Source organism: Muntiacus reevesi, chromosome 5, assembly GCF_963930625.1.
Source record: "Muntiacus reevesi chromosome 5, mMunRee1.1, whole genome shotgun sequence".
In the NCBI taxonomy this organism is placed as follows: domain Eukaryota; kingdom Metazoa; phylum Chordata; class Mammalia; order Artiodactyla; family Cervidae; genus Muntiacus; species Muntiacus reevesi.
In genome coordinates this window covers 112,296,719-112,312,272 of record NC_089253.1, presented here as the reverse complement: position 1 = coordinate 112,312,272, position 15,554 = coordinate 112,296,719, and the positions used below count along the sequence as shown (strand labels likewise).

Here is a 15,554-nt window from a genome sequence, read left to right as displayed (position 1 = left end):
CACAGCCAAAAACAAACAAAAACAAAACAGAAAATACATTTTCAAGTTAAGTCACTAAAATGGTGAATTAATAATCTGTCTCAATGTATCTCTTTATATTTATTAAACTTACCACAACATTTTGCAGGATAAGCTCTCCATAGGGTTCGATAGTATATTTTCCTAACAAGTTAGCCAAAAGAATATTGTCTTTTTTCCAGTTAATTGCTGGTGTGGGGATTCCATCAGCCACGCATGGAAGAACGGCTTGTGAATTCTCATTGACCGTGTAATGTACTTCTGTGCTTTGGATTGTAGGTGGTACTATAAAGAGTTTTAAAAAAGAAAGTCACTCAGGATGTTAAGTTCAATCATTATTCACACTGAAAATGAACACACAATTGATTCTCTCGAGAGTAACTTGGTAGAAATACTAACAAAATATATCAAGTCATTTGTTTGTTACTCTGAAAGCAATCAATATTTTTGACACCAGCAAGAATTCTAAGGCATTTGTACATGTTGGATGTATTTACAATGAGCCTCTGAAAAAACGACATTGAACTGGTGTATTTGACTTACTGACTTTCCCTTGAATTTCTTTTGTTTATTGCAGTGAAATAAAACAAACAAGAGCAACTAAAGCCAAAACCACTTCTATAGTTGTATAACTGTTGGATTTGTATCACAGAGATATTGTGAGGATAAACTAATAAAACTCACTAGTTTAAAACACTATAAAATACCTCATAGTGGGAGGGAGGATCGGGATGCGGAACACATGTAAATCCATGGCTGATTCATGTCAATGTATGGCAAAAACCACTACAATATTGTAAAGTAATTAGCCTCCAACTAATAAAAATAAATGGAAAAATAAATTTAAAAAAAAGAAAAATAAAATACCTCATAGTAAATCTAAAGAAAAAAAAATTTATTGCAGTACTTTACATATTACAACGAATGTAAGTAAAACTGGTGAAAATATTTAATTTAGTTTTTATACTATCACAGAGGAAATGTTTTATAGTGATTTCATAATTCCATGCAAATACTGCTTATGCTTCAAATTTTTTGAAATGGAATTTAGGCAACATGAAAAGATCAACTGAATATTTCAGGGTACGAAGAAATACCTTAGAGGATTCAGAACTAAGATATTTACTGCTAACAGAAAAGTTTAAATATGTTAAGAATACTTGACTAAAAAAGTAAAAATATACTCTCCTCTCAAAACAGTAAATTTCAGAATTATTCAAGTACATCAGTGAGAAATGGATCAACTTCTTCACAAATTTTTTATAGAACAAAAATAGGTTTCAGCAAAAAAAAAAAAAAAAAGATTATATGGATATGCAAACAGTGTATGAATAATTATATGCATAAACAGGCTTCCCTGGTAGCTCAGTTGGTAAAGAATCTGCCTGCAATGCAAAAGACCCTGGTTCAATTTCTGGGTCAGGAAGCTCCCCGAGGGAAGGAATAGGCTACCCACTCCAGAATTTGTGAGCTTCCCTGGGGGTTCAGATGGTAAAGAATCCACCTGCAAGGCAGGAGTCCTGGGTTTGATTCCTGGATTGGTAAGATCCCCTGGAGGAGGGCATGGCAACCCACTCCAGTATTCTTCCTGGAGAATCCCATGAACAGAGGAGCCTGGCAGGCTGCAGTCCATAGGTTTGCACAGAGTCGGACACAACTGAAGCCACTTTAGCACGCACATACGTGCACATGCATGTATAAAAGACAGATAATTTTAAAAAGCCTAAAACCTATTTTGCTGAATGGTATATCATAAATATCCAATTCGTTTTCATTAATTTATGCTATATTTTCATTATCTCCTTTATCCTGGTTTCCCTGAAGTTGGTATTTCAACTTTGCTAACAGTTATAAAGTTGCAACACTAGTGCATTTACTTATTCTTTTTCAAAATGAAAATTTTAAGGCTGTGACCACTATACTTGATTTTAGCTTTGGGTACATACATTTTGATATGTGGTGTCCTTATTTTTATGATTTTCTAAATAATTTGAAAATAAAATCATATTCTTTGACCTACTTGTTAATCAGAATGATAATTTTTAATTTGCTTGGGGTTCGGGTTTTGGCATTAAAAATTCATTACTCATTTCAAGCTTTATTGCATTGTGGGTGGGGATTGTGGCCTAAACTTTTAAGTTATTATTAATGATTTCTTTGTTGTTTGTGTGTATGCATGCTCAGTTGTGTCTGACTCTTTGGCTCCAGGCTCCTCTGTCTATGGGATTCTCCAGGCAAGAATACTGGAGTGGGTTGCCATTTCCTCCTCCAGGGGATCTTCCTGACCTAGGTATTGAACCCATGTCTCCTGTGATTCTGAATTGCAGGCAGACTCTTCACCACTTAGCTACCTGGGAAGCCCCTCTTTGTTGTTTGGTATACAGTTACTTTTGGTAAACTTTCTATAAACATGTGAAAAAATATTATTATTTATTTGAAACCAAAAGACTAATGTTCAGTTATATTAACTGAAAGCAAGAATAAAATTTTAGAAAATTCAAATACACCTGAAAGATAAAAAAAACACTTTCACAAATTTTTTAAAAAGGAAAAACAGAAACTTGTTATTAAAATGAGAGATACTTCTGAAAACAGTAGTTGAAAACAGTTTAATTTACTTCTTGTTTCTTACCACTGCTATTAATGGTTATTCTATCTTTAGTCTTAAAATATATATTAATAACTAAAATATTTCAATGCTGATGTTTAGATATTTTATTAGTTGTCTGAATACAAAGAAAAAACAGGTATTTTTTTCCTATTACAAAAATATACCTGTAAATATTTTGCTACTTTTTTTTTTTTTGCTACTTTAAAATAATGAATCAAATAGATCTCCAATTCTCACTAGGTTCACATTACAGTTATAAGGTAGGTCATATGCTGGTTAGTTTTGGGCCAAGAGGACTTGCAACTTGAAAAGTAAGCAGAAGAGCAACAAAACAAATGAACTCCTCATAAGTCAACTTATAGATTCCAATAGTCACCATATGAAAGTACTGGCAACAGATTAATAGTCCTGGCTTTATTAATAAAATCACTCTCACACAGATATTTGCACAAATAACATATTTGTGCCTACCAATAACATATTTGAAGGACAAGCGTACCTACACACCACATGCACACACCACACTCCACTCTAGTTTGCTGTTTTTCATTGTTTTTATTTCCATCATATTTTTCGCTGGTGGTTTTTTCTCTCTGCCATGGTAAAGTAGTAAACTGAAATAACTTATGCTAAACAACCTACCGTGGACAGTGAGCTTGGCGCTTGTGCTGCTTGACCCTGCCACGTTGGCTGCCATGCACGTGTACTGGCCAGCATCACCAGGCTGAGCAAATGCTATCTGCAGAGCGCCGGAGCTGAGGATGCGCCGGCGGACTGACTCCGTAATTACATGCCCATCTTTATGCCACATGATGTCAGGTGGTGGGAGGCCATCTGCCTCACACGGTAGCATGATGGGTTTATCCACAACAGTGATGTATTCCTTAGGATGAGGGCTAATGACTGGAGGAACTAAAAGTTACAAAGTTTAAACATCATCTTAAAAGCGTGAATGTACTATTTATGCAACGTGGTCTTATTCTAGCACAATGAAGTCACGTTGTCAAGAAACAAAGCCCTGATTTTACCATATTATCACCAAAGGATTGCTAGTTTGTTTTTGTTGGAAAAGAAGATTCTTTGAATCCATTGCAGAAAATCATTCTCTACATAGTTAACAAATATAAATGACAATCAATCTTAAGATTTAAATATGAACTCATGAGGGATTGTATGTCTAGAAAACTAAGACTGTGTTGATAGAGATATTTTCTTTAACATACATGTATTATGTGATTCATTCATCAGTTCCTTAAACTTTCAAAATAGATCTCTTCAAGGTTTGGAAATTATTCACCTGCTCACACCCCTTTATTCATGCTTTTCCTGCAGTGTTTATATGATCTCATATACTGGGATCATATTTAACAAACTATTATTTTAATGAAAAGAAGTGAAATATCTAAAAGAATTACAATTAACCATTGAACAATACCGAGGTTAGGGATGATGACTCTCTGTACTACAGAAAATCCAAATTTAACTTATAGTTGGCCTTCAGTATTCCTGGCCCCTCTGCATCTGTGATTTTATATCTTCATATTCAACCAACTTTGGCTTATGCAGTAATGTAGTATTTACTACTGAATAAGTGGACTTGCAAAGAAATAGAGGAAAACAACAGAGTGGGAAAGACTAGACATCTCTTCAAGAAAATTAGAACATTTCAGGCAAAGATGGGTTCGATAAAGGACAGAAATGGTATGGACCTAACAGAAGCAGAAGATATTAAGAACAAGAATACACAGAAGAACTATACAAAAAAGATCTTCACAACCCAGATAATCACGATGGTGTGATCACTCACCTAGAGCCAGACATCCTGGAATGTGAAGTTGAGTGGGCCTTAGGAAGCATCACTACGAACAAAGCTAGTGGATGTGATGGAATTCCAGTTGAGCTATTTCAAATCCTGAAAGATGATGCTGTTAAGTGCTGCAGTCAATATGCTAACAAATTTGGAAAACTCAGCAGTGGCCATAGGACTGGAAAAGGTCAGTTTTCATTCCTATCCCTAAGAAAGGCAATCCCAAAGAATGCTCAAACTACTGCACAATTGCACTCATCTCACATGCTAGTAAAGTAATGCTCAAAATTCTCCAAGCCAGGCTTCAGCAATACGTGAACCGTGAACTTCCAGATGTTCAAGCTGGTTTTAGAAAAGGCAGAGGAACCAGAGATCAAATTGTCAATATCTGCTGAATCATCGAAAAAGCAAGAGAGTTCCAGAAAAACATCTATTTCTGCTTTATTGACTATGTCAAAGCCTTCGACTGTGTGGATCACAATAAACTGTGTAAAATTCTGAAAGAGATGGGAATACCAGACCACCTGACCTGCCTCTTGAGAAACCTGTATGCAGGTCAGGAAGCAACAGTTAGAACTGGACATGGAACAACAGACTGGTTCCAAATAGGAAAAGGAGTATGTCTAGGCTGTATATTGTCACCCTGCTTATTTAACTTATATGCAGAGTACATCATGAGAAAGGCTGGGCTGGGGGAAGCACCAAGCTGGAATCAAGATTGCTGGGAGAGATACCAATAACCTCAGATATGCAGATGACACCACCCTTATGGCAGAGATTGAAGAGGAACTAAAGCGCCTCTTGATGAAAGTGAAAGAGGAGAGTGAAAAAGTTGGTTTAAAGCTCAACATTCAGAAAACTAAGATCATGGCATCTGGTCCTATCACCTCATGGGAAATAGATGGGGAGACAGTGGAAACAGTGACAGACTTTATTTTCTTGGGCTCCCAAATCACTGCAGATGGTGACTGCAGCCATGAAATTAAAAGACGCTTACTCCTTGGAAGAAAAGTTATGACCAACCTAGATAGCATATTAAAAAGCAGAGACATTACTTTGCCAGCAAAGGTCCATCTGGTCAAGGCTATGGTTTTTCCAGTAGTCGTGTATGGATGTGAGAGTTGGACTGTGAAGAAAGCTGAGCGCTGAAAAATTGATGCTTTTGAACTGTGGTGTTGGAGAAGACTCTTGAGAGTCCCTTGGACTGCAAGGAGATCCAACCAGTCCATCCTAAAGGAGATCAGCCCTGGGTGTTCACTGGAAGGACTGATGCTGAAGCTTAAACTCCAGTAATCTGGCCACCTGATGTGAAGAGCTGACTCACTGGAAAAGACCTTGATGCTGGAGGGATTGGGGGCAGGAGGAGAAGGGGACGACAGAAGATGAGATGGCAGGATGGCATCACCGACTCAACGGGCATGATGAATATGAGTAAACTCCAGGAGTTGGTGATGGACAGGGAGGCCTGGCGTGCTATGATTCATGGGGTCGCAAAGAGTCAGACCCGACTGAGTGACTGAACTGAACTGAACTGAAGTGGACCTGCACGGTTCAAATTGTATTGGTTAAGGGTTGACTTTGTACAGGCAGAACTCTTCCTACTTTTTCAGAAAACTGTGGAAAGGCTTTTGATAACAGGTTCTCTTCCCAGTGTTTACAATAGTAATTACCACTCAGGCTATTTTACTAAGCTTTAAAGACACATCACATAATTACAAGAGAACAATCAAACACAAGTGAGGAACAACCAACCACAAGCACAGGAGAAAGGAAGGTAAGGATGATGCCCCCTCCCAATGTCAGTCAATGCAAGTCCAGAGACACTGACAAGGTGCAGAAAATGACAATGGTAAAATTACCTCTTTTAAACAGGTGCAGGCCAAAAGTATAAAACCGTCTGAAATGTCTACAATCCATTCAAAATATTACTTGTTACCACATGCTGTAAGAAACAAGGGGCTTCTGAGAACTCTACTGATCCAAGTTATGCCCTGTGGATAGCAAGTCCCAGAGACCTGGAAATATCTGCTGCATCTCTAGAGGAGGCTGGGCAGAAACGGCCAATTTTAGGGTACACTAATAGTGATGAGTGGGCTTCCCCAGTGGCTCAATGGCAAAGAATCTGTCTTCAGTGCAGAAGACAAAAGAGATGTGAATTTGATCCCTGTGTCGGGAAGATCCCCTGGAGAAGAAAATGGCAACCCACTCCAGTTTTCTTGCCTGGAAAATTTCATGGGGAGAGGAGCCTGGTGGGCTACAGTTCATGGGGTTGCAGAATCAGACATGACTGAGTGCATATGTGCACGCGCGCACACACACACACGCACATAATGGTAATGAGTAAATAAAATCAACAAGTTGTGAAAAATATGAATAACTTAAAATTATTTGCATCAACCAAAGTTATCTGGTTGATTTTCTGCTTGCTATTGCATACTATATCTGTTAGAGATTTGTTGTTGTTGTTTTTCCCATTGCATGGCATGTGGGATCTTAGTTCCCCAATCAGGGATCAAACCCATGCCTCCTGCATTGGAAGCACAGAGTCTTAACCACTGGAACACCAGGGAAGTCCCTACATATTGTATCTGAAGAGGGAGAGTCTATTCAGAGTTTTTCATGACTCTAGAGTATGCAATTATCTCTGATTGCTTTTGGAATACCAAAATTCTATTAGTTGTTTTAATGTGTTTCTTTGTCCCATAATTGCTCATGCAATTTTAATCAATTAGTGAAAGAAAAAATCCTCACTAATTCTTTTATATGATCCCAATGGATGAAGCACAAGCTGAAATCAAGATTGTGGGGGGAAATATCAATAACCTCAGATATGCAGATGACACCAAAGAGGAATTAAAGAACCTCTTGATGAAGGTGAAAGAAGATAGTGAAAAAGCTGACTTAAAGCTCAACATTCAAAAAACGAAGATCATGGCATCTGGTCCCATCACTTCATGGCAAATAGATGGGGAAACAGTGGAAACAGTGACAGACTTTATTTTCTTGGGCTCCAAAATCACTGCAGATGGTGACTGCAGCCATGAAATTAAAAGACGTTAGCTCCTTGGAAGAAAAGCTATGACCAACCTAAACAGCATATTAAAAAGCAGAGACATTACTTTGCCTACAAAGGCCCATCTAGTCAAAGCTCTTGTTTTTCCAGTAGTCATGTATGGACGTGAGAGATGGAGAGTTTAAAACGCTGAGTGCCAAGGAATTGATGCTTTTGAACTGTGATGTTGGAGAAGACTCTTGAGAATCCCTTGGATAGCAAGGAAATCAAACCAGTCAATCCTAAAGGAAATCAACCCTGAATATTCACTAGAAGGAGTGATGCTGAAGCTGAAGCTCCAACACTTTGACAACCTGATGGGAAGAGCTGACTCACTGGAAAAGACCCTGATGCTGGGAAAGATTGAATGTAGGAGGAAAAGGGGATGGCAGAAGATGAGATGATTGAATAGCATCACCGACTCAAAGGACATGAGTTTCAGCAAACTCTGGGAGATTGTGAAGAACAAGAAAGCCTGGCGTGCTGCAGTGTGGGGTTGCAAAGAGTTGGACACGGCTGAGCAACTGAACAACAACGATGTTGCCAAAACCAATGACTATTTCTTGGTCATCATCTTAATTGACTCTCCCTAGGGTTAAAAAGAAAAAAATCTGTCTACTCCTTCTTGAAACACTGTCCTCTCCAAGACTCCATCTAGTTTTCCTCTGTTATCTCTTCCCTCTCCTTTGTTATTCTTTTTAGCATTCTGTTTTTCAGACCTCTTAACAATGCAGAGTCCTGGGCTCTTTTCTATCCAAATACTCATCCAGTCTTGTGGACTGAAAAACCCTAATTACTTCCAAATTTGTATCTTAGACTGTACTTCTCCCTTGATTCCTGAATTCATAAATAATCAGTGCTTTTTGACATCTCTGCTAGGATTTCTAACAGTTTGCCACATCTAACATGATCAGAAATCATGTTTAACTTCCTCCAAAACTAGTTCCTTTCCTTGAAGCCCCCATAGCACTATCTCCGCTCAAGCCCAAGCCCAGGAAACATCATGAACTCTTCTCTTTTCCTAACCTCCCAATCTGATTAATCAGCAATCCTGGCTATTACATCTCCAAAAAAATTCTTGATTCTACCACTTTTTTTTTTTCATTTACCCCTATAACTCACACACACACTCCTACTCCCAGACAGACCATATCGCATGATGCGTAAAGCAGCGGTCCCCAACATTTCTGGCACCAGGGATTAGTTTCTTGGAAGACAATTTTTCCATGGACTGGGGAGGAGGGCTGGTTTTGGGATGATTCAATACATTGCATTTATTGCACATTATATTTCTATTATTATTACATCAGTTTCACCTCCAAACATCAGGTCTTAGATCCTGGGGGTTGGGGACCCCTGGCCTAAGCACTTTACTAGTGCTTCCAGATATAGTCTTGAGCTTTCTCTAAATCATCACCTACATGCCAGCAAAAGAGAGCTTCTTAAAACCAAACAGAAGTCTTGGTTAAATCCTTGAAAGCCTTCAATATTGCACAGAAAAGAAAAATCTTACCCCTCCCTCTGCTCTTTATGGTGCTCCATGCACTGGCCCCCACCTTATTTTCTGATCTCCTTCCCATTTAGTCAGCCTTCCCACGTTCACCGCTGTCAACCACGATTCTTTTCCTACCCTTTCCTGCCTCGGGACCACTGTACATGCTGCCTTCTCTTCCGTGGACACCTTTACATGGCTCACCCTCACTCATCATGCAGCTCTCAGCCCTAATGGTGCCCCCAGAGAAGACTGGTTCTGTTTTTTCCTTCTTCACACCATAAAAGTATTATGTCTGTAATGTTCAATGTATTTCTACTTAACATCCCAATATTGTTTATTAAAATTGTTGAAAAATACAAGGAAATTAGATTTATAACCTGCAGATAAGTAAGTGAGCTTTACTACAGTTATTCATTCACCCTAGGAAAATCACACTACAAGGAAATTCAAACCAGCCAATGTGAGCTGAGTAGCTCTAGGTCAGGTTTTTATCCACAAAAGCAATGCATACAAGATATGAACATTACATCAAGAAAATGTAAGGTAACTATGAAAAAAAAAAAAAACCCACTCTCTTCTTATATATTTTTTCTCATCAAGTTGGTTTACTTGCAATATGATTTACTTCTTGGTTTCACAACTTCTATCATTTTGTAAAATTAAAAACAATTATGATTTTTAAGTGGATATTACAATCCAGTGTTTTGTAATGTGTACAGAGAAGCATTATGGAGAAAATGGTTTTAAAAATCACCTTAAATGTGTGCTACAATAGAAGTACCAATTTCACAGAAATTTAAAATATGAGATGTCTCGGTTTTCTTATACAAATAATGCCCCCAAACCACCCAAGCACTAAACTTCTTTCTTCAAAATAGTAAGAGAACAGAAATAGAATAGAAGACAAATAGAATAATGTAAACTAAGAATATGAAGGACTATGACAGCATCATTATTTGACATAATATGAATTTTGATAGGCACTGCTATAAGCATATTTACGTACCTTGGACATTCAACTTGATTTTGCCCAAGGCTGTACCAGCTGGATTCTGAGCCACACACATGTAAGTGCCAGCATCCTCTCTGACAGCTCTGGAGATCTGCAAGCCGCCACGGGGAAGAACTGCATGGCTTCTACCTACGTCATGGTTATTAGAACAGGGTTAGAAGAATTTTTACTTTTGTTAAAAAGATTATACTGACTTCTGAATGATAAAACTGAGTTGCCATGATTGTTTTGAGAGAAACAGTACCTGAACTGATGACACTGAGGCCTTCTTTCTGCCAAGTGATGAAAGGACTGGGTGTCCCTGTTGCTTCACAGGGCAATAAAATGGGATTGTTTAGAATGACGTCCAGCTCACTTGGCTGAGGCTGAATGACTGGAGGCTCTGTAAGAACCAATCAACAGAAATGTTGCAGGGACACTAGTTAGTGGCATAAATGTCTACAGTACCTATAAGGTTAAACCTGTCTGAATCCATAATTCCAAAATATTAGTGATTTCATTGCCCCAAGGAAAAGCACATATCAGCCCTATCACGTTGCTTTTTGAGTCTTGTTACTATAGCTAGTTTCCTTTAGAAGAACTCCAGAGAAAAGACTAAAATTGGGAAACAGATTGTAAAAATTCAACGAAAATAATTTAGAGGTTGTTCAGCGTGGCTTGTCATCTGTATGCTTTCTTTAGTATGCTGAAGAATATCTATCAGCTTTCATGTCCCCAAAATATTACTGTGGTTTATGACCCTAGACAGGGCCATCTTTGAAGAAAAAAACATGACTTAAAGAGATAGCAGCAAGATTTTAACGAATAAGTACCCTTTCATACCTTGGACGTGAAGGCTCACATGTCGATGTGCAGAACCAGCTGAATTCCTGGCAACACAAGTATATCTTCCAGCATGGCTTAGTTGAGTGGCATGTATTTCAATTGCTCCTAAAAAGGCAAGAAGAATGTCATGCATAGGGCATCCCTCTTTTTCTGGTTTGATAAACCATGTCTCTCTGATTTTTGTGTTTCTGTCCCCCTTACGTGGGGGTACTTGCTTGAAATCCTACTTGTATTCCCTGCCTACCTAGCACAGAACTTAAAAACAAACAAACAAACGAACAAAATACCATTAACAACTTGATTTAGGCAAATTTTCAGACTATAAAATTCAGCCATTTAAATGTACAATTCAATAACTCCTGGCATATTACAGACTCCTGCAATTATCACAGTTTAATTTTAGAACATTTTCATTATACCAAAAAGAAATCTCACCCCATTTATCGTCCTGCCTCATTCTCAAACCCAGAGATCACTAATTTACTTTCTGTCTCTAAATACTGACCTCTTCTGGATATTTTACCTAGATGGTATATACTGAAATCTTGTGTCTGACTTCTACTGTGAGCATAGTTTCTGAGCTGCATCTGTTGCAGCATGTGTCAGTATTTCTGTTCCATTTTATTGTTAAATAGAATCCCACTCTGTAAAGTGATCCCCATTGTTTATCCATTAACCAGTTAATGGAAATTTACACTGCTTCTAATTTTTGGCTATTGAGAAGATTGCTACATGAATATCTGCATACAAATCTTTGCATGGACATATGTTTTTATTTCTCTGAGGAGATACCTAGGAGTGGAGTTGCTGGGTCATAGGGTAACTCTTTCTGAGAAAGTTCTAAACTGTTCTCTTAGCGCAGTACTTTGTGGCGAAGAGTAGTTAATTAAATTTTATGATTTTACTTGCTACCCATCTATGCAGATTTCTGAGATAGCCAACATACTTTGTTATGAAAGCCAAGTTCATCTTTCATTATTTTCCTTCTTTTGAAGAAATAAATTCTCTTAACATAAGATGGACATACTCATAAAGCCCCAGGATGTTCAGGATCTTAGTTGCTACTTTTTATCTCCAGTATATCTCCTCAAAGAAGGATGAATTCTCAGAAACACAAATGTGAATCACCTGCACTTTCATTTAGGTGAATTATTTTTTCTTTTTAATACATAAAACGTTCAGAGCTTAAATTTTATTAATGATGTTTACAACCACCCTCAAAAAACAGCCACATCATAACACTTACCACCCAAACTTACTTGTTAAATTACAGAAAACTTGAAAGCAAGAACCCTGTCTTAGTTTTAGATTCTCAGAAATTTAGTGGAGTACACAGCCCATTTTAGGTACTAAATGTTTATTAAATGAATGGACACTCTATTTGGCCAAAGAGGTGTGGTTCACCCAAAGGCAACCAGTAAAAATTTTAAACCATGTTGTTGTTTAGTTGCAAAGTTGTGTCCGACTCTTTTGCAACCCTATGGACTGAGCTTCCCAGGTGGCCCAGACAGTAAAGTGTGTCTGCAGTGCAGGAGACCTGAGTTTGATCCCTGGGTTGGGAAGATCCCCTGGAGAAGGAAATAACCCACTCCAGTATTCTTGCCTGAAGAATTCCATGGACAGAGGAGCCTAGTGGGTTGCAGTCTATGGATTGCAAAGAATTGGACGTGACGGACTGAGTGACTACCGCACACATATGCTGCAGCCCGCTAGGCTCCTCTGTCCATGGGGTTTCCCAGGCAAGAATACTGGAGTGGGTTGCCATTTCCTCCTCCAGGGGATCCTGCCAACCCAGGGACTGAACATGCGACTCCTGTAGCTCCTGCATTAACAGGCAATTCTTTACCACTGAGCCACCAAGGAAGCACTTCCAAACCTTAGGTTTAGAAAAATATGCACATAAAATCTCAGTGGTCATGCTGAATACATGCAGATCAGTTTTAGATATTATTTATTATTTGTTTTTAGGTTTTTTTCCTATCCCTTTCTCTCATTGCCCTCCCCATCCTCACTGAATTTTATCCCAAATGCCTAAGCCTAGGAATATCGATTTATTTTTCTTTCTTTTCTTTTGGTGCAACAAAAGTCCAAATAAGGCCATCCATTAGTAACTAACCCAATCAATATCTGTGTAATCACTGAGCTGGGTCTTACCTGAGGACAGAATTCTATAGCCCTCTCCTCTGGGAAGCAGCCTTATACCATTCTTCATCCAGTGAATTGAGGGAAACGGAACTCCTGACGCGGTGCAGGTGATCACTGTGGGGGTGTGTGTGGTCACTAGGAAGTCTGTAGGCTCGTCAGCAATGGAAGGTGGAACTAAAAAGCAACAACAAAAAGAAAGAAAACTACATGTTTCCAAGCCTGACAGATTTCCAAAGCCTGCTCATGTATCTTCCTCTTTCTACACTGAAAGTGAATGTTTGGTAAGTGGAACAGGAAGCCCCTTTGTGAAGTGGTGAAAAGAAGAAATGATATCATTGTAATAACTTTCAGTCCACATACTAAGCCAGTTCTACCTTGGACAGTGAGATCCACAGTTCTCTTGTCCTCTCCGGCATCATTTGTCACCGTGCACTCATAGGTCGCAGTGTCATCCACAGAAGGGGAAATAATCACTAGTGAACCTGAAGAAAGGAGCCTAGAAGAGAGAATTCAAAGCAATGAGGTGCTATATATCAGTTTTCACAAATGTTTCTAGTTGGTTCAACATGGTAGCATGTTGTGAACTGAGGGAAAGGGAACTCTTTCCTCAAATGTTAAAGTGAGCATCATTTTATGTATCAAACTTTAAGTTTATATGGCAGTGAGTTAACGGGGCCTCAGCCTCAACAGTTGCAGGAAGCAGTGGTGTGGAATGATTGCCTTATGAGGGAATCCTGCATTTTCTGAATGCTGATAGCATGACCAACATGCTCTCCTGGGTGAAATACAGTGAAATGAGCACATTTGATGATAGCTGCTATTTACTGACCACTGAATACATTCCTGGTACCATGTCAAATGCTTCACATAGATTATCTCTAAATTTCACAGTAACGCTGCAGCTTGGTATTTGATTATTTCCACTGACCGACAGGTAACTACAGGTCTGTTTGCATCTTTCCCTACTTCACATGTCTCCTTACATGTGGTGGATACCTTGGAAATACATAGTACATAAATTAGAATCTAACTTGAAATAAACTCAAAACTTAAGTTATCTGAATCACTTCAAATATACAAAACGCTGAGTAAATACATATACATTATTTAAAGTAATCTAAATAAGAATATCTGTTTTCTTACCTCAAACTGCGCATTGATGACTGGGAATAATTTGATTCAGTGGGAACATATTTGACCTGCTTTTTAACTCAAGGGCATTGGCATTTTCCACATAGAGTATACTTTCAAGTCATTAAACCCCCAATGGCAAAAGATTAAAAGGATGAGAAAGAGCTAGACACAATAGATTTTCAAGTAAAACCCTCCTAATTTCATATTTCCAGGCGTAACAGAATCGATTTTTATCAGGATAGGTCTATGAAAACTCTTGTTTTTTGTGACAAGGCAAATCTTTTGACAAGATATCTATCTATTAACTTGAGATACAAGAAATGATGCTCATCTAAGGAATCAGAAATCCACAGTATTTTTAAGGTTAGCCTTTAAAAATATGATATCATCGTAAGAAGAATGATAGTAAAGCTGAAAGAGTACAGAAAATTGGAGAAACTGCTATTCTTCATCCTTATACGTGCTGCCAAATACATACACTGTATTTGAAGGTATAAAATTTGATTTTTATTCTTCAACTAAAACATATTATTTTTAAAGAGTACTTTTTCTTTTATACCAAATTATGTTTTATCCTTTGTCATTATAAAAGTACAAAAGGTGCTAAAAACAGCAGCAGAATGGAAATCTAATGCTACAGAGCTCACTGACAGTTATCCACAGGGCTTATGGAAAGAGAAGTTGTACCTATAATTCAGAAAAAAATACTTTAGATTGAAAAACTAATTCAATGCTAAGAAAAAAAATAATACGCTCTCTGCATACTAGCTAGTTCATACTTTATATATTTTCTGTCCCCATTGATAAAGTGAAAATGTTAATTCTTTGAAAAATATGTTTCTAAATTGCTGGTGGAATTTTCCAGGTAAATTCCTCCTTACCTGTATGAGTTCTGATTTTGATCCACATTCAGAAGATGCCCGTTTTTTCTCCAGTTGATTGACGGTTTCGGTATGCCAGTAGCCTCACAAGCCAGAGTGGTTTGAACATTTACTGTTACAGTTATGTTGGTAGGGCCCAGAGCAATGGATGGAGGAACTAAAACAAAGTCACCAAGTGAGAGAGAAAACATATTCAGCAAACAGTATGCCATATGAAGTATCTCTGCCAAACTGAAATTAATCACTGATAACTTACTTTACATTGATGAACACAATAAGGTTCTCTGAACTTACACAGTGCTGTGATAATGCTATTCACCATGAGTCTTGATTGTTCATAACAGCGCTGGACCTGAAGGTCTTTGTGCTATGACCTCACTGGTTTAGGCAACCAAAGAACGCTTGACTCTAAGACTGGATGTTGTTCATAAACGTATATTTACCCTGGACCTGTAAATCTATTCGCCTGCGATCTGTCCCAGCAGCATTGGTAGCCATACACAAATATCGCCCACTATCAGTCACTTGTGCCGACTGGATATGAAGGAATCCATTTTCCAAGATGGAGTATCTA

At 38.2% G+C, this 15,554-nt stretch overlaps 1 protein-coding gene across 6 annotated transcripts in view; it reads right to left on the bottom strand.

The window, feature by feature from the left end:
* Positions 1-15,554, bottom strand: part of HMCN1 (hemicentin 1) — a 517,313-nt gene that overhangs the window by 73,660 nt on the left and 428,099 nt on the right. For all 6 annotated transcript variants that reach the window (XR_010663324.1, XR_010663323.1, XM_065936211.1 and 3 more), the window contains 9 exons: positions 15,424-15,551; positions 14,981-15,137; positions 13,340-13,461; positions 12,975-13,139; positions 10,818-10,925; positions 10,240-10,377; positions 9,990-10,124; positions 3,272-3,541; positions 113-303 (listed from right to left, as the gene is read on the bottom strand). Coding sequence is in view for 4 of the 6 variants with exons in the window: in XM_065936211.1 (XP_065792283.1) it covers positions 113-303; positions 3,272-3,541; positions 9,990-10,124; positions 10,240-10,377; positions 10,818-10,925; positions 12,975-13,139; positions 13,340-13,461; positions 14,981-15,137; positions 15,424-15,551 (1,414 nt within the window). In the remaining 2 variants the exon portion in view is untranslated. The remainder of the gene's footprint in view (positions 1-112; positions 304-3,271; positions 3,542-9,989; positions 10,125-10,239; positions 10,378-10,817; positions 10,926-12,974; positions 13,140-13,339; positions 13,462-14,980; positions 15,138-15,423; positions 15,552-15,554) is intronic.